Raw genomic sequence first — 23,099 nt, 5'->3', positions numbered from 1 at the left:
TTAATATTCTATATAACATGTTCCTAGCAGAAAAACTTGGCCCATGTACCTAATGTTTTTCAAGACTCAAAAAATAATTTAGAATTTTTTTATGAATCCTAATTTTGAGGTCTTGATGTGCAATTTTACTCATTTTTCAATTTTATTATTTGTTTATTTATTCTTTCAAACTGATTTAGTACTCTAAACATTTCTAGTTGGCATCTTGAGCTGCACACTTTCGTCTAGCAGCCATTTTTGACAAAGTTTCATGCGCATGCACAAAACCAAGGACAACCAACAATTTTTGAGACCAAAATATTATTTTCCTGTTATCGTATTATTTTTTTGAAGAAAAATTTTTAAACAGATTATTACTTGAAAAACATTAAGAGTAGTACGGTAGTCTTCCAGGTCTATGAAATTCATTGGTTACCCTCATCGTACAGAAGACAAAGCTGCCAACTTGACAGTAGCAATGCTTACCAATTAGAAAACTGATGACCATAGTTCGTACTAAACACTTTAGTGCTAGACACTTTAGTGCTCAGTTGTAAAACATCTAGTGGATAGCTGTGAAGTGCCTATAAAGCTGTGGAATGCATGTCTTAAACTGCAGTCAGTCTCTTACCCTGTCCTTCTCTATAAGAGACAACTGAAGCTGTCTCTCATTAAACTGTTCATCTTCATCAGAGCTCTGCACATCTTCAGATTCTTCTGTTTCGTCCAGTGAAGCTACATCACTCTCGTTGTTTGCAGTCTCGTCAACAGCAGCTAAAGCAGCATCCTATAAAGCATACAAGATCCCAATATTCATACAAGTACTGCAGCTCCATTATATATATATCTCAGCATTTAATTAACGGCTAAAGTCATGCAGCCTACCCATCTGCTTGCCTATCTGTCTGTCTGTCTGTCTGTCTGTCTGTCTGTCAAATTTTCATATATTTTTATACATCAAAGCTAATACAGGTGAAACTAAAGTAACAGCTAATGAACAACAAGTGTCACAACTACAATTACAATTACACAAATAACAATTAGCATTAAAAAGCTCCCCTACGGAGCCTACAAACCGAAATTTAGTTTACTGAATTGAAAGTTGAACAACATCTAAACTCTGGTCAGTATTCTGTCCATATGTTACTCTGATCATCTTTCTAGCCAACACCGAGGCATTGCAACGCTGAAGTTGTACTGACAAGCGTCTTCTCCAATGTGTTTTAAAATCTGAGGGATTGTTTCTTCCTTCTTCATCTCTATATAGTTTGTCTGTCTGCCTGCCTGCCTTAAAACATAAATGGCTTATCTCTTTAATTAATGTTTCTAGGAGTGATACTTCATTCCACCCAAAAGTCAGATAACCAAGAAATCAACAGCAACAAAGTACAGTAATTCATTACAAAGCTTTACACAATTAACACTGACGTAAGCATGACAACATACCACATCAAACTTGTCCCATGATCTATAGTCATAAGAACTTATACGAACAGTTTCCTCTTTTTGAACATCATCACCCTCCAGAATCTTTCGTGTTCCACTACCTTGTATTTTTTTATTCCTCACTTCCTGTCGCTTGCTCTTTTGAGTTGCAACACCGCGAACAGCTGGAAATGTCTATTAGATAAACAACATAATAGACACACAATGAAGAAGCTGCACTACATGGTGTAGTATGTACAATAGACACACAGAGTGATTTACAGACAGGCAAACAGATCAGAAAACAAACAAACAAACAAACTATGCATGCATATATACACATGCACACACATGTACCACACCATATCAAATGTATATTACAACACAACTGGTCAACAAATTAAGCCACAATGCCATCTACTATTGAAGTTAGCACATGACTGAATTTTCAGATTTTAAGCAGCAAAAACGTACAATAAGGTAGAGCAATCATGTAAACATCAAAAAGACGAAAACAATTGGACTATAAACAAACATAATAAATTCTGTATATAAAGATTACATTAGGTATAATATACAATGTATATTTTAATTTATACAATTTATACAATTTATACAATAGTTTATATTATTTACATATGTCTAGAAGATGGTCCATGCAACTCAACTGTACACAGATAAACAAAGAGCAAGCAGGTGGACAAACAGAAATCATTGCTATCTAATGAAGATACTCAACAAATTATTGTTTCTACTTGATTTGATGAGGATTTTTGGCTTCGCAGACGGTCGTCCTCTTGTTTGATATTTTCAGTCCATCGATTTAGGTCTTTCAAGTAACTCTGTAGCTCCTCTGCATTCGTTTTCACTCCATACTGCAAACCAGCTGACATTCTCAGCTACCAGGATTACGTCATTTGCGTCGCTATGTAGACCACGCACGCTAAACACTGTACCACGCGTGTTAGACGCGCACGTTAGACCCCGCACGCTACACTCAGCATAATGGCGTGGCTGTAGCTCTAGTCTAGAGAGCAAGTAAGTGTTAGACACAGAAATTTCAACGTTTATATAGTAATACTATTCAATGTGCAAAGCTCATCATACAAGTGAATTACCAAAATGATTTGAACAATTGATATCTACGAGGAATGATTGTTGACCGGCAACCACTTCCGGGAACGAAGAGTAAACGATGGCAGAAGACATTGAGTTGTGGAAGCGATTGCGCGATCCCGAAATGACTTCTTTGACAGAGTCTGCTGTTAGCAACGATATCATCGAGCAGGCAAGGCTGAGAAAAGCTCGGGAGGCACACAAACGGCGGCACAAAGACTACGCGACAGAATTCTACGGCAGCATTACAGAGAAAGAAACGAAAAGGTCTCAAACACAAGGGATAATTACATGAAACTTGACTAAGTAGTGGGTGTCATATTTGGCGCATGGTGGCATACCATTGTCGCCTGTTGGCGTTATCTCTGAAAAAATGCTGTTTTAGAATTTCTTATAAGAGGGACAGACAAGGTCATTGATTAGATACTAATAGTGATTTGAATTCGAGTTATGTTGATCAATCAGTTTGCATGCCTCATCATTTATTGTTTATTTGAAAGTTTTGAATTGAAAGGAAGTCAATATTGAAACATTCAATTATTTTATTGATTTTGAATGTAATTTATGTTTATTTGCCTTTTCATCTTGCGTATTGTATTTTCAGTTTTACGTATATCAGCCAGAGTCGCTGTGGGTGTATGTATTGCAGTATTGAATAATTAATTTATTTGTCTGGCTGTAGGAAGAGAATACGTGAGGTGCTCAAGTGTCAGATGAAACGGCAAGACGATTCATGGCGTCAACAGTTGAGAAATTGTGTGGCTGAAAGTGAAGCGGCAGTAAAGGAGGACAAAAAGCATATGGAAACTGATTTGCAACAGTCACAGCAGCGATTTAAACATTTGACACAATTTCGAGATGGTAACAAGACGGTAAGTTGTAGTGTCTAATGCATTGAGAGCCTCAGATACATACATCTCCAGTGACTCTGTTCTCATAATGTAAAGTAATCTAGATATGTATCACAGAGTTTACAGACAGACCTTTTCAAAAAATCTGGCAGTTTGATAGAAATTCGTTGAATGATTAATTATATGCATTGATTTTATGTTTCACAGATACTTGAACTGAAAGCAGAGCAGCGACGCGTAGCCCGCTTGAAAGAACATGCTGCAGAACGTGAACTGCTACGTCACAGTCCGATCAATTGGAACAAGACAATGAGCTAATATACACGTAGACAGCAGATATGCCATACTGCCTTACTAGATCTCTACCTCTTATGTTTGTACACTGATTGTATGCAGTATGTTGTATCCTGATAGATACACACTGACTGGCTTATCATAAAGTGAGAATCATCTGATATCTACAGAAGTGTTGTTCCACTGTATTCTGTTTACACGTATAAAGCAGATGTAAAAAATGTGTCCAGTACCTGCAGTGCAAAGTAAGTAATTACGCAAAAATGAGTCAACACTAACACATCTATTGCACAACAACTACTCTATGTCATAAACGAGTCATAACCTCCCGAAAGTGTACTTTCAAATGCAACTTGATGATTGAGCCATTCAGCCAAGAGCTGCACACACAAACATGGAAATTTTGAACATGTGTATGCACATAATTATTGTAAAAAGCTAAAAGCCCAATCACTGTGAGACTATTGTTGTAGTGTGTATATACTCTACAGCTGCTGTTGACTTATTGAAGACACCACGATGTCATGTGAGGACATGTATGGCTACTAATTCGGCCAATTTTCTGTGTTTTGTGTGCTCTAATGGAAGCGATTTAAAGATAACTTACATTTTGTGGTAAATAAGTTTACAATAGAGACATCAACTGAATTAGACTCGTACCCAGTCCTCCTCCTTGCACGCGCTGTACGTGTTTTGGCATGTGCTTTTTGTTCCAAGTGGAAGTGGAACATGCCAAAACACGCGGAGCACGCACGAGGAGGAGGACTGGGTACATGGTAGTAACCAATTAAGCCATCACTGATGTTCTGTGTGATCTCACTGACAAATACCCAGCATGCAGTGATAGCATGGCATACCAGGTGACATACAGCTACCCTTGCTGTTTGCAGGCTTTCCACAGGCAACTCCCAATGCATTTGCCAACATTATTATTATTTTGATTGATGTCTCTGTGTTACAACTAGCCATTCCTCCAGTTTGTTACTATTTTGATATTTTAATTAAACGTGGACAGAACGCATGCTTACCTTCTGATGAAGTTCTACTTGTTTCTTAATAAAGTCGGACATCATTTTTTGCAAACTATGCAGGAACCAGTGATGATAGTAGTCGAATTCGGCCATCATAACATTAGCCATTGTTTCTTCATACTTAGATCCAGACAGAATAGATTCCACCTGCAAGGAAAAAACAGAGCATGTAGAAATAGATGAATACAGCAACATGAAAAACTACAGGCAACTTGTCTGTCTTTTTACTGTTGGTCTTATATCGTACAGTCACATATTCTTGAAGAGTTAGTAAAAGGAGCTGCTTGTAAAGCTCTATCAGCTCTAACTCTTCAATTTTAAGAGTCACACACTGTAGTACTAACCGAATGCTTTGCACTCCGAGACTGTAATGTGCTGTAATGATCAGCAGCATCCTTGTATGCTTGCAATACAGTCTAATAGAGACAGAGCAAACATAAACTGTACACCCTGAAAGTCTGCAGTAAACGAGCTCTCACTGGTAAACACTGCAATAGACCAATTTGATCTCTTAGTGAGCCGGTTAGAATTTCGTTTGTTTGTTCGCTCTGTGTCTTCAATAGTTCTGTCACACTATTCAACCCTGACCCAAATACATGAACAGCTTGCATCATCTGAGCAAACCTGGATGAGCAACAACACTTCATGTCAAACATGATAATAAACAAATTGTTCGACTGCAATTAGTTGTCTTCCTTAATGCATCTTACTAATCTCCTGTTGATATATTTACTATCTAGTGTAGCTTACTTACTCTGCACAATCTTTTCTCCAGCACCAGTTTTTGACAGCCTTCACGTCATGTTTCCGTTTTATGGATCCATCTGATGTCTTTCTCTTGTCCTCTCTGCTTGACGTGCTCCTTCTATGTGATAGTTCTCCATCTCCTTCTGAACGTTGACTGGCATAACCATCACCAACAGCCAGACCAGTAAGGCTTTCACCAACCGTTGCGACAGCTTCAGACATAACTGCAAAATACACATGATAATTCCATAACATGGTAAATATAAGTGTTATATGCCTAAAGTATACGTGTACTTTCCACAAATGAGTTAAGTTGTCTTACAAATAAGAAAATGTCTGATCTAAGTTTCTACTAGTTTCCCTTGTCTGCTCCGTAATGCATGATTGTATGATAGTGACAACAAGAGTTGATTAGCTAACAAAACTTACCTTTAGTTGATGTGGATAACTGGTCGCATGATGAGCAAAGAATTTTCATATTTCTTTCTAAGCAGTCTCTGAATTTCGTACATCTATCCACAAGAGCTGTCCTGCAGTAGAAAATAATCAACTAGCAAACATAACTAAAGCTTCGCGTGCGTGCGCGCGCACACACACACACACACACACACACACCACAAATACATAAAACTACAAACAAGCCAGTACAAGAAAGCACGACACCTCACATTTTTACCTGTCATGAGGTACATTATTTGTTGGATACATGAAATCGTTTAGAAATGCTGCTCCCAAATTCTTCCCATGTGGCTTGCTCAATGCAACAGATTTTCGCACCATTTGCTTTCCACTCTTCCATTCCTATCACCAAGAGAATGTCATCCAGCGAGTTTCCTTTGCATTAAGTAGGGCACACACACACACACACACACACACACACACACACACACACACACACACACACACACACACACACACACACACACACCTAAAAAATAAAAATCCTAAATGTCAGGAGCTGCCTCTCAGAGATCATGCCTCCAGCTGTTAAGCTGGGTCCTGTGCGCTACTCAGGGAACTCTGGGCCTGCACTAGCAAACTCCTGGAGCCGGGCCAGGCACTCGCAGGACCACCGACTTGTGAAGCCAACTGTGGTGTGAGCACCCGAAGTCTCACCAGGACCCCAGTGGCTGATGTCACGTCACAGCCGATGGCCGCTTAGGACCCCAGTCAATAACCAGGTACTCATTTATACTCCTGAGTCGAAAGAAGCAAATCTGCGTTAGTTTCTTGCTTAAGAAAATTATGCCATAGCTCGCCATCACTGTGACTTGAACTTGCAAACCTTTAAGGTCCCGGATGTAAACACTCCATAAGATGACTCTCTAACCAACTGAGCTATCGCACCACACACATACACACACACACAATATAAAAAGCAATTTATTATTAACCCATAATACTGTATCAAACAATTTCTATTTCATTACATTACAATGCCGACTGTTTGTTATTGCATGCAATGTTTACCCTTTCTCCTGATGCCGTCAGAAAGTGAGAAAATACATGAGACGCAGCCAATAGAGAATGCCGTGCCACATTGTTCAAAAACACTTCCAACAACTGTTTACGAATCTTAATAAACTCCTCTTCAAATCGACCTGTTCATAGGCGTATATCACTAGAATTGTTTTGTGTTGTACTGTACTATATATAACCTATAATGACTACCTGTAAATTGTTTCTCTGGTAATGGTGGAATGCAGATTCCAGGAAAGAGTTCTGACAACTGTTCATGTAACCAAAGGAAATGCTTGTATCTTCGTTTCACCGGTTCAGTAGAAACCTGAAAGACACAGAGTTTATTGAAAGTAAAAATGAATTTAATCAAGAGATACAAAACCTTACAAAATGGCATGAAAAAGAAAGATAAATAAACACACAGTCAATCAGATAAACAAGCAAACAAACAAACAAGCCAGACACATAGATAAACAGACAGACAGATAGATAGACAGACAGACAGACAGACAGACAGACAGACAGACAGACAGACAGACAGACAGACAGACAAAAAGAGACACACAACACACTTGCAAACAGACTAAACAAGTTGCATTGTTGACAAACAAAGTGACAAAGATGAACAAAAGATGAATAAAAACAAAACACACAAGAAAACAACACACAACAAATCAAACGTCGTCAACCAACAAAACAATGACCAACAACAGATATACTACTATCCAACTAGTCATTCACACAGCAGCAATAATCATACTGTAGCCTATCCATATAAATACCATACATCTGAGAGAACTTCATAAGTAATAAACTGCTTCATCCCACTAAGTTTACTGTCTTTCTGTGGATTCTGCACCGTAATTCTCAATGCCTCAACATCCGACTCCCACCGAGGTCCAACAACAATCCTACATCGATGCTGAGAATTCAATATCCCCGACCCAGCAGCCACCAAGCTATTGAAACTTGCACCATTCGTCACCGGAAGATGTTGCCCCGCTGAGAAATCACCTTCACCATTACCAATATCTCCAACAGCAACGAAGTCGTCATCCGCAAGTTCATCTGACATTTGATGACTAGGTCGACTAGTGACAGACGCAGCCTTGTCAGCCACCTCCTGTCCGGCCGACGATTGCTCCACAATCTTGCCACCACACCATAAAGGCAGACGTCACCAACACTATAGCAGTGTAGACTGACTGAATATTCATCGCTTCTACCTTTACGTAGCTTGCTGGGAAGAGACCTATTTTGTGGTCTTCTGGTCGTCGCCCTTCCCACCATCCACCTCCTACGTCTCTCCTTACGACTAGTAGTGTTTCTCCTTCCTGAAAGAAACAAGAAATCAAATGGTATGAGATGATGGATGGCTGTTTTTGAGTGTCTTGATACGTTGGCTGTTTGTGAGACGCACCTTAAAGCCTAGCTCTACGTCCGAAGTTGATTCAAAGTCGTAGAGTGAGATGACTGGAAACTCGTTGTGTGAGCGTGCAGCCATTACAATATTGAAGTCAACTCGGGACTTTACCAGATTATACGGGACCTTTCAGCAATTAGCTGCTACTGTAAATTGATATCAACTAAATACAAAGTTGATTATAGTGTACAGTACACTCCGTGACTGTATCTAAAATGTACATGTTGTGTTACTGTATAAAAAGATGTTTTATCTAATACTTAGTGAAGCATTATGATAAACAAGGTCTTTGACATTTGGTCTCTTGTAGCCAAATAATGTAAAATCCCTCCTGTAAACCTCTATTAACTTCTTCACAACTGCACGAGATAGTTTAGAAAAATATTGTTGAATAACTGAAGTGTGACGACTTTTGTTATCATGGGGAAATGTTACCTTTCCATTGGCTCCTATTAAGTCAAGAATGACATCCGCATCTTCATCCGCTGTGTCAGTTGAACTAACATAGTCATAATCAACATAGCATGGCTGACATTGAAATGCGGCAGGCTTCCAGTGTCCATCAAAGTGTAATGCCTTGTGAGCATTGTCTGCAATATACCTTGAAAACTCCTCAAAACGAACGCCTTTTCCTGTTGCTAGACTCTCTTTAGATGCATCCTTTCTGTATAATTTAAGGATTTGTGTTCCAAACTTTTTCACAAAGTACCAATCAGGCACAACAAACTTGCTGATGTAAGCAGAAATAAAGCGCATCATTGGTTCACGATGAACCATCATTTTCCTGTAGCCCGAAAGTCTCTTAAGAGCTTCTGAACTACTAAAGTCTTTCAAAAATGTCAAACGTTTTTGATCGTGTGCATTTTTGCCACTAATTTCTTTTGTTGACTTTGCTTTGCCTGTCAAAACTTGAAAAACTTTTTTCCAAGACGTGCAAGCTGCTTTAGGCAAGAAGCAGTAGAGAATTCGATGCTTGTCATCAACAAGCATATTGTAGTGCAGTATTCGTGTTTCCGTCATAGTAAGAGGTTTCTTCCATAATCCCATTTTCTGACACGTCGACCTGATAAAGCTCCGTCTTTTCTTGAAACGTTCACGAATAAACAGTGAGGTATGAGTTGCTTTTGATGTCACACTCACAACAGAAGATAGAGATATTGGATGATGATCACTTCGCGTATGCCTAGAAACAGGCATGGTCGGTATTCGAAAGACTTTGTCAGAATGTTTGCCATCTACCAAACTATTGTCTAGTCCATTCTTCTTATCGCTGACTGTTACCTCGTCGAGCCATCCATACCTAAAGAGAGAGAGCGATGTATTTAGGTTGGAAGACCCGGATATCGGCTTGTAGGCTTTGAAAATCGTCGTATGAAATCCACTCGAAGATACACAGGAGGAAATAAATATGCTCAAGGCAGCAAGTATGATGATGAACAGAAGCCCGCAAACGACGCAACGCTGCCTCATGACTACAGGCTTGGGGGCGAGGCTAGAATTTATATTTCTAGATCGGGGTGCTGTCTGCATTCGTAGAGTCCCGGATTTCATCTCGGACATTTCCTCATCTCGATCACTCGTTCTATTATTATTGTCAGTGATCTAAGTTGTCAGGGAGGATAATTCAGTCAGGCCAGTTGAGAGTACTGTAGTTTGGAAATTAAACTCCTGAGCATATTGCGCGCCTCTAGAGTGAAGAGAGAATTGCATGGCTAGGCCGATGGTGTGCATGCAAGACATGATGCCGGATGAAACGTTGTCAGTGTGCAAAGAAGGGGCATCATTGTGATCCTGGATGCCAGTGTGTAAAATGTACTAACCTCCAGTCTGGATGTTATGAGAGTGATCCCGATGAAGTTCAGATGCAAGAAGAAATCGAACTGTAGATAGATCGAGGAATAGATTGGAAAAGACTCTGACTAGGGTTGAAGACGATGATGATGACACAACACAATTTGTGAAGAGTCAGGTCCAGATCTAGAGTTACCAGAAGTAATTGCCACTGATGATAGCATTTTTGAGTCTACCACAACCTATTCGTCTGGTGTCAAGAAACGTTTGTCTTGTATTGCTTGTCACTTTGTCTAATAATCACTCATAGTATTAATTATTATCAAAACATTACTATCACACGACATAAATTCATCAGAGAGTCTCTTACTAATAGTGGGTATGTACTGCAAGTATATGCAAATGAGATCAATTTTCCAATAATTATAAAGGCATGTAACTGCAGTTTATATTAATAGATAGTTATTAAATTAATTGATTAGTTGACTAATTGTTGCATGGTCATTACCTGAATGTACTGTACCAGGGCTGGCCAATTGTCGCTATGGTGCCACGAGTGGCGACAGAGGTTACGCTAAGGCGACAGAGGCGACTGGTAGTGGCGACAAGGTAAGTTACACTGTCTTTGAGTTTCGCTCGCTTTTCGTCTAGCGCGCGTTAGACAAATGGCCGTACAGTACTGTGTACACAATGGGTGAGGTCGGGCCTTCGAGACTACCGCCTACGCATGCCTACATTTTAGTCTAGCGCGCGTGTGACAGGACAGGTGGAACAGAAAGCAACTACCTGGGCATCCAAGCCTATGTCTGTTCTCGTCGTTACTGTAGTGTTGCAGTGCGTATAATGACGCAGAGTACCCAAAGAAGTTGTTCTCTGTTCGGCCCCAACAATCAGTGAGAAGCGGTGATCTTGCAGCTGATGGTCTATCAGAAATGTAGGCAATCTGCATTACATTCCTGTGTCTCGTCGCATGTGCATGGCAGCCGTGTTGCTTTGAAGACATAGTATCAATCTTGCTTGCTTTAGTAAGTCTGACTCTCGCCACGGCTCTGAGACAGTTCGTAGCCTCACTTCCAGATTCTGTGTGCCGATATTCTGACAGTGTCTGAATCAGTAGCACACCTAGCTAGTAACTCATTGCCTATTGGAAGTGGTCCTAGATGACTGATTTTGTGTCATCTCATGTTTAGAGAGTTTGGTATCACGATGGAAGACCATTCAACTTCAAATTTGGAAACAGACAATTCTATCAGTGCTGATCAATGTCATGGCCATGATGCGTCTGATGATTCCGGACGAAATCAAGCAAAGCGTCCAAAAGTAAGACAGTTTCATGAAGAATGGAGAGAAACATGGCTAATGGACTATGATGAAAACTGCAGTGAAATGATTTGCATGTTGTGTTCATCAAGACATCGCAGCATAAAGCTAGATACTAAAATAGTATTATACCGTAATACGTCGAAAGTCTGCTACATTCTTAGAATTTCTAGATTAGGTTGTGGGCGTGGTCTGTGGCACCCTGTGTTCTGTTGTCGCCACTCAGTGGCACCAGAACTCAGTGAACTTGGCCACCCCTGTGTACTATAGCTAGACACGTTCAGTAGTCTAATTTGTTGCTGTGATATAGACATGCGTTGTGTATTACATCAGAAAATTCTTTTCAAGACAGATCAGCAACATTTAATTAGCCAGAAGCTAACAGGAGAATACGCTAGCATTAGCAAGTGTTTTGACAAGTTGTACAATGTACAGTAGACTTACATTTACAGTCACTGCCGATTCTGGGGTGGCTTTGACGTTAGCATCAACGGTAATGCAAGGTGATTACAACGAGTGGCATTCCTAGATATGAGCACACGGCCGTCTCAAAGAATCTAGTTTCTGACAACACCGTACGATGATAGCACGGTACAAGCCTCTAGTGAGAAAGGCGTCTAGTGGTGTGTCGACTCAACGGTGTTGCAGTGCGCAGTTGAGTTGCCACTTCCGGCTTAGCATGGCGTTCGCCGTGTACACAAGCTATCGCGCTCGAACAATGAGCCCGTATGTCACACTATGTAACACAGGTCTTCCGGAACGCCGAAGAGTCCTAAGTCTTTTCTACTAGAGACCACGTGATGCGCGTACTCTGCTTCTATTTCTTCTTAGTCTTGTGTATGGGATGTTTGCTTTTGTTTTTCTATCTATTGGACTCTTTGCGGATTGAACATTACGTTCGATGGTCTAGCCCTGTTTCTAACTTCTCAGACAGAGCTGTGTATGATACTAGAGACATATGTTATCTGTTCTCGGACGGATCACTCAAACTGACAAAGAAGCTTAGTAATCAGATCAGAGTCAACGGCAAGAAGGATGTGACACTGGCTGAGTTGAATGGTCAATCGGTAGTAGTGAAAACTGCTCCTCTGTTTGTTGTTCGAGTAGAAGATGTCTTTCAAAACAAGAAAATAACCGTAGGTAGTCGTTGGATCAAAGAGGAGACAATTGACACATTGCTGTGGCCGGAATTAGAGACAGTGAATGGATTTTCTAGACAAAGTTTCGAGTCGATGAAGAGAAAGAGCGACACAACGAATGATCATCTGTTTGATAAAAACGAAATGGGAACTTTGATAAATGATGTAGTTGGTATGATGAATAGGAAACCTTCACAAGAAATTTGGTATCATCTGAGGTTGCCACACGCATCATTTCTGCCCAAATATTTTGGCAAATGCAATCGATCACATGTTGTTGAGTATCTCCAGAATGGAGACCTTCAACAATTTGTGAGAGAAACACTGACCGATAAGAAAGCTAACAGAACAATGTTCAACATTTGGAGAAATATCATTGTTCGTGTTATCAGGCTTGTCCATCAATTGGATGACACAGAGCTGGGGTCTCTTTACTTTTGTGATGCACAGGCACAGAATTTTGGTCTCACTATCAACTGGGAGGTTAAGCTCCTTGATGTAGACAGCTTGTTTGCAAAGAAACATGTTGCATTGGCGACGAACTCATCGTGCAGTGATAAACATGCTCTTTGTGGGTTGCAACATTGCCATACAAACTGTAATATCAAGACATGGAGATGCAATCCTATACAGAATGATTATAACTATTGGGCACTTTGTGAAATGGTCTTTGATGAAGGCAAGCTAATAAAGGAAAGGACAGAAATGAAGGAACACTTGACTCAAGAAAAGTTTGACTATCTACAAAAGTTGGTCAACAAGTGTGTAATAAGCAAACATGATGCAACTAACATTGTCCATCAAATTCAAATACTATTAGAAAATGTAACATAATGTGTATCAAACCTTTCTATAAAATAATTTTATTGGAAAAAGTCAGAATCATCTTGTTTGCGTCAGTGCTGAGCACGTTATTCCAATTGTGGCATCCTCCACATAGTCGGCTGGCCACTTGAAAATGGACCTGTACCTGGTACATCACACTGTGGTGCATAATCCTTCAGAGCAGACAAAGTTAAAGGTTCCCAACCTCGTGGCGCAACCGCTGACTTGTGTAGTAAATGCGCACGATGCTTGGCACTGCTTGTAATAAAGGGAAGGGTGTAATGATGATCATCACCTTGTGAATGAGAACATTTCTCATCACACGGTGTTCTAGTAGTTCTGGTGAGGATACTTTGTGCTGTTGAAAGTTCTGATGTCTCCGCTCTTATACCTGTCTTCAGTTTCAACCTTTCTCTTGTAGTGCTCTGTCCGGATGTGCTGCTTGATGTGGCAGTGAATAATGTATTATACTGGTTATATACTTGTGGTTGAGCAAAAGATGGAAGACCATTTTGTCTTAGTAACTGTTCTGCAGCATGCCTGTTATGCTCTGATGTTCTGTACATCAAATGCAGTAAGCAAAGTGTGTCTCTGCCAGTTCTGGGGGCAACTGGATGATGACGTTCTTTCTTCTAGAACAGAGATCAAGGTATATACATTCATAAATAGCTACAGCTGCGAGATTACGTGTGTGAAACTGTGTACAGTACATGCATATAGGTGTGTGCATGACCACTGACATTCTGTGCAAGTACGTATCATCAATACCATACACTGGTCATGTTGCTGTTTACTGAACCCAAAGCCAAAGGCCTTTGTGGTAGCTTCCTATCAAAATTCTACATAAAACAAAAACATCAAAGACAACTACATATAATCATGCTTAGCAACTACAATATAATACTAGTAGCACATATTACCATGCATGTATGCCATGCAACTCTCAAAATTAATGCGAGAGCATGTTCCTACCGACATCTGGACTATGATTACACCAACATTAGCACAAGCACGTTCACACCTCTAACTATGATTAGTAAGTCACTTGGGAACGTGAGTGTAAGTAGCCTCGACAGTTTTCATCCGTCATATCTGGCAAGAATTCGCATGAATTGTTTTGACGAAGCCATTGCTTTAGGTTTTAAAGAGGAAAACATTTAGTTTGCTTTCTCTGGCACTCCTACAGAGACAGCAGGAAGTTGTCACATGTACAGGCACACATGTAGTATACATCTGCCTGTGTTCCGTGTAGGTCGCCATATTGTAACTGTGTTTGTAGTTTTAAACATACAACACCACATCAGAAACATCAGCAGCATGCTCTTCTTCTACACTACCTCATGTGCCAAAGTCACGTGTAACCATTAACGCCACCAAAGTGGTTGTAATACTACTCTTTACAGCTAATCATGATTAGGACCAGTGTGAACGAGTGGCATTAGTGCACTAACGCCAAATTCAATCCCAATGTTCATTGCAAACTAACAGGCCTAGGACTTTCAAGTGGTCACAATTTCAAGGCTACTGTACTATAGCTCACTCCAAACACAGCAAATAAGCAGTAGCAAACAGCTGCATAAAGTAGTGGACAATATAGAGAAAGCAGAATATGATTGACAGCAAGATGATGCAATGTTTGACAAGCCTCTCATATTGGTTATCCAAGACAACCAAGCACACTGTTCAGTGTTGTATTGATAATTTCGTCTGTCTCGGCACTCAACAAACAACAACTGTTTGGTTGAAACTATTTCATCTTTGCACCACAGAAACATTGATACAGCTGAGATCAGACAAGCTAATAATGGATGCATTTTGAAACCAAAATGCATCAAAACACACAAACTACTTTATGGTTGTACCACTCCACAGTCATAATAATTTAGAATATCGTATAGTCAATGCAATCTTTATCTTGACTTACCTGCACTGTAGCTCTTGATTTTGACCTGTTTCGAATCCATGTCCATACTTCTTGTGCACTGGCACCACCACTAGACCTGTAGTTTGTGGCAGACGATCGCATTTGTTCTAGCAGTTTTCCAGATGCTGCAGCTGTGCTTCTTTTTCTAGCTCTCACTGTTAATAGTCGAGTACTAGAAGAGATTGCACTGACACTTGATTTGCTGACTTGTTGGCTTTGAACATGTCCATGACTTTCCACAGAATTAGACAGTGATGTAGATTGACTATGTTCACTTTTGTCGACATTCTTCCGTTCATCATAATAAACATGGCTGTTGCTCATAGACTTTGAGTGGTCACTGTGGTTTGTTTCATTTACAAATTCTGTCTCCAGTTCCTGCAATATTATTGTTCATGCATAACTCACTGTGGTATTTCCATTAGCAAACACACACATACATAATTAATATGGATAATGAGTCAACTATTATTAGCTAAAGATCAAAGGCAATAAAGCATGCTCAGTATATTCAGGGTTCAAAAAATTGGTTTGAGACTGGTCGCCAGTTTGGCCACGTAGAGGAACGGTTGGTCGCCAAACTTTCACTAGTTTTTTAGGTCAGAGATTCCAGATGTAAACAAGTCATTAATATCACTGTTGAGACCCTTTCCCAGATTATCATGTTTGACATTAAATTGAGTCCTAACTAGGAATTTGCGATAACGTTGGATGAACATTGGCTAGTAAACACATCAATCTACAGTATTGTGCTTGGGATTCTTTCTATGTAACACCATGAGTATTCATATTTTATCCTAACTTTCAACTAATTGTATAGCTGCAACCAAACAAAAAATGTGGTTTGTCATCACATTAACATCCTGGCAATCCATCCAATAGGACATGAGCATTCTTTGTTTGAGTAGATAAGAGTGTTTCTTCTCTTATGATTCAGTGTCACTATTGTTGTTAAGAACAATACATCCAGCTACTGCATGTAACCCCACCTGTCCTATAGCTAGCTGTGCTAATCTCTGGAACACAAGTGATAAACTTTTGTTATTGTAGCGCTTCAATAGCGTGTGGCATCATTCAACATCTAGATTTCAGAACTGGACACGTAGAAACTTTTGTTTGAACAAACTAGCACTATGAGACGTACAAGCACCTGGACGTACCTGGTAGTTCTTCTGATAGAAAGGCACTCAGGCAGTTTGCTGTGGATAAAGCTGTTTGTTTTGCAAAGATCTACGTAATAGTTTTTATTTGTCTCAATTCAAGCTAGTCAGATTCTTCGTTCCTTTGAACAGTGTAGAAAAGGAACTAAATAGGCAGTTGCTGTCACCTTCAACTACGATTGACTGCAAACATTCCGGACAAGCTGCTGCACAATGGCATCTCATTGCTGATAGAGCTGTTGACTTGGATTTGCTGGTGTAGTGTATGAGAAATAGGAGTGACCGCAATGTTTGAAAATTAAACGCGCCTGCAGATCTTTAGTTGGATTTGTCTGGAGCTGATGGCAGAGACCAATAAGATCAGTACAGGCAGTAAAGTCCATAAATAGTAGGTGATACGTTGTCACGCGATATGTACGCCATATGAAGGTGCGCTAAGTAGACGGCCTACTTAACAGTGTGCCACTAAATGGTAGACTTAGGAAGTGGCAACATATTGTAACGCAAAACATATCTGCAGAGCAGGTGGTCGCATCTAAGAGCTGCTGCCACAAAAGACTAAAAACTACCAAATATTTCTAGTTGCCAAATTGGCGACCACACCGTTCGTTTAGTCGCCAACCACCTAGAAGTGGTCGCCATATGGCGAATTGGCAACCGGATTTTTCGAACCCTTGTATATACAGACAGTCAAACAAGTGAGCAAGCAGTTTGAAACGCATACAAGTTAGACTGACGAAAAACAGACAGTACAGTAAGAGCACTTTCGATCGGCAACATCGACGTCTCCAATAACCGCGGCTAGACTGCACTTTAGCTATGACATCTCCACATGCAGCGCAAGTTTGAAGACTTAGCTATTTTAGTATTACTAGACATTAGTATTTACGTTTACATGCAGCCTCTTCTCATTTACTTATCGTCCTACCTCTCTAACTCTCTGCAAAGAGTCTGTACTTGTATGACAAGACGTCATTCCTCGCTCGGTTTGAGGACCCTGCGGGCTCCTAGTAAGTAAGTGCAAAGCAGACGATGCTTTGCCTTATTATCTCACACGCTTGGAATCCTTAGTGTTCTTTCGACGCCGCTGACGCCGCTGAAACAGCAGCAGAAGGATTAGCTACACTGTAATCACGCGGCGTCGGGGCAACGGGAAACCCCGGATGTCCAGAACAACTCTAGAGTAGGCGAGTTTAGTGGTATGTACAAGTACTCCAATAATAAATAACACAAAGTAGTAGAATAGCTAAATTTCTACATGTACTAAATTCACGTCTTTCACAGTAACTTCGCAGAAACTAATATTTATTTACTCATCAGTCGACTGTCTTGACGAGTCCATAGCTGTGCACGACAGCAACCTCCTTTCCAGCACACTGACACCTCTGATCGAGAGGAATTGCGTTCATTACTTGCTCGACGTGGCGACCACAACCTGCACGTGCAAACAACACCGTCAACAACTTACAGTCGCAGATAGCAAGCTGCAACAGATGGAACGCTTGCTGCAAACACACAAGCTGCCATGCAGCGACCCTCACCTGCCCATGTAAACTTTGAGCAGCTCTCACAGATCACTTTCTTGCACATGCTCGACGTTAGAACAGCGTCGCACTCTTGCAATAGCTGGTGGAGGTATGAACGAACGTGTGCAATTCTGAGATAATGTGCTGTACAGAGTGTGACGCTATCACGTCGAAGCACGAACACACAATGACCACGACAAATTTGATTAGTCACTTCCGGTGAACCCAGACTAACTAGCCTAACACACGGATGGTAGAGCATGAAATCATATTTGAAAAAGTTGGTATCAACCTATCGTGTGTATCCAGATAGTTGTCTCACGATTTCACTAAGGAAAACAGCATCAACAACTCTTGTAATGAAAAACGAAAGTGGGCGTGCCCTATTTAGGACACCTGCGACCGCCCACTAGTTGGCACACCAATCAAGTACGTCAGAGGTCTAATAATTAGATTTACAATTGTGGCTGATTGTTTGGTCGTACTACAAGTTGACGTTGCAAACTGCTGCACATGAATAGGACATCTTTGCCTTTTGTTTTTCTTTTCGTTTGTGAACTGTTTTGGAAGTCAGTTCAGGTGTATCTGAGCTCACACCTGCAAATGTATACGTATCACGGACACTTGTGTGTACGTGTACAATTATACAGTCATAGGTTTTTCACGTGTCTACACACTTCATTCATTGTGTACTGTACTCACTACAACATGTCCTACAGTCACTCAAATTCTACAAGTCAACAAACCATTAGACTTGCTCTAACTCCATCACTTGACACCAATTATGATGTTTTAGTATTTAATTTGTTAGTTGTAGGTAAGCTTAGTAATTAATCTTATGGCGCGTTGTCTTGTACAGCTTGCTGCTGGTATACAAGTATTGACAGCTTTGCCTTACAACAAGAGCATGAAGATCAATACTGTACACAAAGATGAATGTTTCTGTCTTCTAGGCCCAAACCACATAAAGGGCTAAATTGCTAACTGCTAGGCAGAGAATTAATTTTTTAGTAGAGAGAAATGGACTGGGAGCCACTTGGACCCATGCTGAGCCTTACTTTGCGCTTGTCTGTCGAGTAACTTAATTAGAAGAAACAAACAAAAGTCCCAATTTCATCTACACACATTGCTCACAGCAATTTGATCTATCACCTCACACATTAAAATTATGCCTGTAATACTGGGGTCAATGGTGTGTGTGTGTGTGTGTGTGTGTGTGTGTGTGTGTGTGTGTGTGTGTGTGTGTGTGTGTGTGTGTGTGTGTGTGTGTGTATGTGTGCTCGCATGCCCAACAACAGCAAAGGCTAGTCTTATATATGCAGCCAGGAGCGCATCAGAAAGTCAAACCCCACAGACAAACTTACATGAGACTGAAAACAATAGGGTTAAAGACTAGATACCCTTAAATCAATCCAGAACAACATTGAACAGCAAAGATTTGATATCACAACCAAATTCCATTATAATGTTAAATCACAAAAGCAGTCTAGATCAAATCATTGCATCATAAAAAAATACAACTAAACTATTGCCCAGTCAATAAGTCTACATCTGGAACATCATACCCAAATAATCTAAAATCCTCAGAGTAGAGCTTAAGAAGATTAGATGCAGAGAGTATTGGTACGTGGGAGTAATAATGTGTAATGTTTACAGCTAAATGCCGAGCATGTGCATGAGGAAGATAAAGAGAATCGGGTGCACCAATAGCTCTCAAAATTGAAACAATATCTTCATCCAATGTGTCCGTTGAACTGTAATAATCATAGTCAATATAACACGGATGACAGCAACTTGATGCAGGAGACCAATGTCTGTCCAAACTGTCAAGACTTCGCGAACCGACATCAACTACAAACCTCACAAATTCCTCAAACTTTACATCAAAACCAGTACTAATGCTGACGTTACTTGCACCAGGTCTGTATTTGGATATAATTTTTCTCCCATAAACTCTGTGGTATGGCTTGTTGAAAACAGCAAACTTGTCAATATACGCAGAAATAAGACGAGTCATGGGTTCTCTGTGAATCATAAATTTTGTGTAAGTTCTCAATCTCCATTCTTTCTGTTCTTCCTCAACAAAGTCAGAAAGATGTTTGTAGCGCCGATGACTGTGAGGATGACGTACATTGATGACCGAATTCTCTTTGCCCATCAGTACCAGCAAAACCGACTTCATGGAGGATGAGCTTGCCTTAGGCACGGGACAATAGATGTACCGATGCTCATCATCAACTATAAGGTTTTGAAAAAGAGTGGTCTTCTGCTTCAAAGAAGGGGGTGCACCAAATTTTGATGAACACATCCTCTTTACTAGCGTACGCCTTCTCTTAAATCGACATAGAACATCACATGCTTCTAAAATAATCAAAAAATATTATTATTTAACGTGACAAATTATAATTTTAACAAACATCTCAAAATTTAATTAGAAATCACAATATACAGTGTAGACTATTAGCAATTGCAACAAAGCAGCCTACAGCCTACAGTTCTAAGGTCTAGTCTTCCAAAAATGATGGACTTGTTGGATTTCTATCCTGGATAGTGAACAGCAATTAAAATAATTTGCTGCTTTTCCTTCTGCTAGTGTGGTAGACTAGACTTTCTTGGTCAAGTACACTGTACTGTACAAGTGAAACGCCGCCTGTTCATTAATTCAAAATTTAATTACTTAGTAAACTACTGTAGTACTTGAAGTCGTTTTTATATCGTCGCTTCCACAGCTAAAAGTCATCTGTAACTAAAACGATAGGATTGTCGCGAACAATTGCGAATGTGAAAGCTATTTTAGGCGCTACGCAAATCTCTCTAAAATCGTTCAAAGTGACTGCCGTTTCACGTGACCGTAGTCTACTATACGCTTTGAGTCACCGCCAATTAAGTCTCGTGACACTTACTAAGTGCCGATAATTGTTTACAGCTCATGATGATCGATAGCTTACTTGTAGTCACATGTCTACATTCGCATAGAATGCGCTGTCTTGCCAATTTCAACAGCAAGACATGTCACTCTCCTAATCTAGAAGTTCGGTGACATGCCTGGTGACAGTGACGCAACAAACTAGCTGCAGGCAGAAATCTGACCTTCCTGATCATGCAGAATGTTCTCGCTTCTGGTAAATCCTACGCCTCGCCTTCTTGATAAAGGTTGACGCAAAGTAACGATGAGACTAACAACCAGCGAAGTGCAGACGAGAAGTAAGAAGCAGCGCTTTGTCGGCTGCATCAGGATGCATTTAATTAAAACTGGTTGCAGATCCGGGTACTTTACGGTAACCATATTTGGTTGTAAACCCGCCCTTGCTCGCGTGTTCTGCAACACTATTTGCGAACCTGTAGCGTCGGCCTTCCAGACCCGTGTAGCGCCGATTCAAAATTGTCCTCCGTAGAAGAATCGTGTTCTCTAAAATTTTGGTGCCGACCTCTTGTGTCTTTCCAGTTATTAGAGCAATAGAATATTTTTTATGCCACAAAGTACCGTTTTACAAATTTTTCACATTCGAATGAGCTTCCTTGCAACACGCTAGCCATTTTCGCCCGAAAGTATGACGCGGCGAAAAGGGGTCTGGCTACGCGAGGCCACGCGTCAATTTCCTAAATAAGCAAACATTGTAGCGCGCGCTAAAATATGCACTATCCTATTAATATCTGTCTTGTTGGGTCTGGTCACACTGGAAACTGGAAACTAGGCCAACTTCATGCCAACGCGTCCACCAAAAACGCGTGCGGCGGACGTAGCTTGGAGTCCTCAAGCCCGAAGACTTCGGCTAATATTATTCACATCATGTCTCTGCGTCTTCGTTATGATTATTTTGCGTATTATGGGGGAAATACACGCGTCCAACCGTTATCACATTCGGTTGTCAACAGTTCAAGCAGTAACAGAATCTAAGACAAATTCCAGTCGTTCCACAGGAGAAAGGAATAGAACTGGATTGAGTGAGGATCAAATATTGCCATAATTGTCATTCTGAGTATCCTATTCTTTGAAGGGTTGGATGCTAACTCACTAAAAATAAAATTAAAAATTAAAATTAAAATCAAATTTTTAGTGCTATGTTTTGCAATACACGACAGACTCGACTTTCTATGCAACCAGATGGCATGGATTATACAGTTTACTATAGTAGTTGAATTTCATGTTGATTGTTGTTAGACGTCATGCTTCGTTTTGCCAAGAGAAAGCTGGTGGTGAGGAAACTGTGTGCATCAAGATCAAGACGAGAAGCACGTCTCACACCAATGCGACTTCAAAGTCTCTATGATAATCTCATGGTTAATGACAAACTTAGATTTATCTACTGCTACGTCCCAAAGACGGGTGTCACATCATGGAAATCTGCTCTTTTAGTTCTGATGGGTCAGGAGGCTTCAGTGGAAGGAATCAAAGATGTCAATCAAAGGTCGAGATACACATATCTATCTAGATATAATACAAATCAAGAGAAATTGTGGAGACTGGAACACTACACAAAGTTTATGGTATTCAGAGATCCTCTAGAGCGTCTAATCTCTGCATATGTTGATAAGTTTGCTTCTCCGGGTATTAATGTGCCATTTCACAAAACATATGGCAGGAAAATCATTTCCCTGTACAGACCAAATGCAACAGTGGAAAGTCTAAAGCATGGATCAGATGTCACGTTTCCTGAGTTTGTGCAATTTGTGTTGGATGGTTACGAAAATGCACATTGGATGCCATCATCAAAGAGATGTCAACCATGCACTATTGGGTATGACTACTATGCTGCCACTGAAACAGCAAGTGAAGATGCTGGTCTAATTTTCCATGCCCTTGGTGCTCCTGAGAGTCTGTACTTGCCACATGCAAATGAAAAGAAAAGATCCACTAATGCCACAAAGTTTTATTCATTGCTAAGAAGAAATCAGTTACAACAGATTATCAACTTGTTTAAGGACGATTACTTAATGTTTGGATACCGAGAGCCTGATGTAGACACACATTGACATAATTAACCAGTAAATAGTTTTAATTAAGTCAATAAACACATGTTCATCAAAACGTCGTGCAAGCATCAATGGTACAGAATGTTGCTACATCGATGATTGCAAAGCAAACG

At 40.3% G+C, this 23,099-nt stretch overlaps 8 protein-coding genes across 16 annotated transcripts in view; 4 read left to right on the top strand and 4 right to left on the bottom strand.

Moving 5' to 3' along the window:
- The window catches only part of LOC134197521 (RNA polymerase II-associated protein 3-like), a 5,288-nt gene extending 2,960 nt beyond the window's left edge, over nucleotides 1-2,328 (bottom strand). The window contains exons 1-3 of the mRNA XM_062666858.1: nucleotides 2,160-2,328; nucleotides 1,426-1,599; nucleotides 611-766 (exon numbers count right to left, since the gene is read on the bottom strand). Of these exons, the coding sequence (XP_062522842.1) occupies nucleotides 611-766; nucleotides 1,426-1,599; nucleotides 2,160-2,297 (468 nt within the window). The 5' untranslated portion in view covers nucleotides 2,298-2,328. The remainder of the gene's footprint in view (nucleotides 1-610; nucleotides 767-1,425; nucleotides 1,600-2,159) is intronic.
- A 178-nt stretch (nucleotides 2,329-2,506) lies between these two features.
- On the top strand, nucleotides 2,507-3,716 carry LOC134197118 (uncharacterized). Its single transcript, XM_062666374.1, has 3 exons — nucleotides 2,507-2,787; nucleotides 3,203-3,392; nucleotides 3,579-3,716. The coding sequence occupies exons 1-3, from the start codon at nucleotides 2,600-2,602 to the stop codon at nucleotides 3,687-3,689; spliced, it is 489 nt and encodes a 162-aa protein (XP_062522358.1). The 5' UTR covers nucleotides 2,507-2,599; the 3' UTR covers nucleotides 3,690-3,716.
- A 90-nt stretch (nucleotides 3,717-3,806) lies between these two features.
- On the bottom strand, nucleotides 3,807-8,450 carry LOC134197116 (sorting nexin-33-like). The gene is made up of 12 exons (XM_062666371.1): nucleotides 8,325-8,450; nucleotides 8,131-8,238; nucleotides 7,692-8,054; nucleotides 7,115-7,229; nucleotides 6,914-7,044; nucleotides 6,120-6,244; nucleotides 5,873-5,973; nucleotides 5,451-5,667; nucleotides 5,176-5,320; nucleotides 5,041-5,112; nucleotides 4,694-4,843; nucleotides 3,807-4,045 (listed from the first exon to the last, which is right to left on the bottom strand). Exons 1-12 carry the CDS (start codon nucleotides 8,406-8,408, stop codon nucleotides 3,968-3,970), a joined length of 1,689 nt encoding a protein of 562 aa, XP_062522355.1. The 5' UTR covers nucleotides 8,409-8,450; the 3' UTR covers nucleotides 3,807-3,967.
- A 96-nt stretch (nucleotides 8,451-8,546) lies between these two features.
- On the bottom strand, nucleotides 8,547-9,887 carry LOC134197117 (carbohydrate sulfotransferase 8-like). Of its 2 annotated transcripts, XM_062666373.1 has the most exons (2): nucleotides 9,567-9,794; nucleotides 8,547-9,510 (listed from the first exon to the last, which is right to left on the bottom strand). In XM_062666373.1, exon 2 carries the CDS (start codon nucleotides 9,372-9,374, stop codon nucleotides 8,577-8,579), a length of 798 nt encoding a protein of 265 aa, XP_062522357.1. In that variant the 5' UTR covers nucleotides 9,375-9,510; nucleotides 9,567-9,794; the 3' UTR covers nucleotides 8,547-8,576. The 2 variants fall into 2 exon arrangements, with proteins under 2 accessions (XP_062522357.1, XP_062522356.1); XM_062666372.1 differs by having other exon boundaries at nucleotides 8,547-9,887.
- Nucleotides 9,888-10,585: 698 nt separating this feature from the next.
- On the top strand, nucleotides 10,586-11,808 carry LOC134197120 (uncharacterized). Of its 5 annotated transcripts, XR_009972601.1 has the most exons (3): nucleotides 10,736-11,052; nucleotides 11,145-11,247; nucleotides 11,309-11,808. XR_009972601.1 is itself a non-coding variant. In XM_062666375.1 (2 exons), exons 1-2 carry the CDS (start codon nucleotides 10,663-10,665, stop codon nucleotides 11,706-11,708), a joined length of 465 nt encoding a protein of 154 aa, XP_062522359.1. In that variant the 5' UTR covers nucleotides 10,586-10,662; the 3' UTR covers nucleotides 11,709-11,808. The 5 variants fall into 5 exon arrangements, 1 of the variants encoding a protein (XP_062522359.1); XM_062666375.1 differs by lacking the exons at nucleotides 10,736-11,052; nucleotides 11,145-11,247 and adding an exon at nucleotides 10,586-10,727; XR_009972598.1 differs by lacking the exon at nucleotides 11,145-11,247.
- A 372-nt stretch (nucleotides 11,809-12,180) lies between these two features.
- LOC134197092 (uncharacterized) lies at nucleotides 12,181-13,411 on the top strand. The gene has a single exon (XM_062666334.1). It carries the CDS (start codon nucleotides 12,239-12,241, stop codon nucleotides 13,409-13,411), a length of 1,173 nt encoding a protein of 390 aa, XP_062522318.1. The 5' UTR covers nucleotides 12,181-12,238.
- An 11-nt stretch (nucleotides 13,412-13,422) lies between these two features.
- Nucleotides 13,423-21,262, bottom strand: LOC134197093 (uncharacterized). Of its 4 annotated transcripts, none has more exons than XM_062666337.1 (6): nucleotides 18,028-19,527; nucleotides 17,415-17,921; nucleotides 15,327-15,704; nucleotides 14,176-14,241; nucleotides 13,608-14,034; nucleotides 13,423-13,547 (listed from the first exon to the last, which is right to left on the bottom strand). In XM_062666337.1, exons 2-6 carry the CDS (start codon nucleotides 17,460-17,462, stop codon nucleotides 13,489-13,491), a joined length of 978 nt encoding a protein of 325 aa, XP_062522321.1. In that variant the 5' UTR covers nucleotides 17,463-17,921; nucleotides 18,028-19,527; the 3' UTR covers nucleotides 13,423-13,488. The 4 variants fall into 4 exon arrangements, 3 of the variants coding, with proteins under 3 accessions (XP_062522321.1, XP_062522320.1, XP_062522319.1); XM_062666336.1 differs by adding an exon at nucleotides 21,103-21,205 and having other exon boundaries at nucleotides 13,456-14,034; nucleotides 18,028-18,173; XM_062666335.1 differs by having other exon boundaries at nucleotides 13,456-14,034; nucleotides 18,028-18,251; nucleotides 18,305-19,527.
- Nucleotides 21,263-21,657: 395 nt separating this feature from the next.
- Nucleotides 21,658-23,068, top strand: LOC134197146 (carbohydrate sulfotransferase 8-like). Its single transcript, XM_062666413.1, has 2 exons — nucleotides 21,658-21,957; nucleotides 22,175-23,068. The coding sequence occupies exons 1-2, from the start codon at nucleotides 21,717-21,719 to the stop codon at nucleotides 22,984-22,986; spliced, it is 1,053 nt and encodes a 350-aa protein (XP_062522397.1). The 5' UTR covers nucleotides 21,658-21,716; the 3' UTR covers nucleotides 22,987-23,068.
- Nucleotides 23,069-23,099: the final 31 nt, after the last annotated feature.

The sequence above is a fragment of the Corticium candelabrum genome, chromosome 22, assembly GCF_963422355.1.
Source record: "Corticium candelabrum chromosome 22, ooCorCand1.1, whole genome shotgun sequence".
In the NCBI taxonomy this organism is placed as follows: Eukaryota; Metazoa; Porifera; class Homoscleromorpha; order Homosclerophorida; family Plakinidae; genus Corticium; species Corticium candelabrum.
This window is presented reverse-complemented; position numbering and strand designations above follow the sequence as displayed.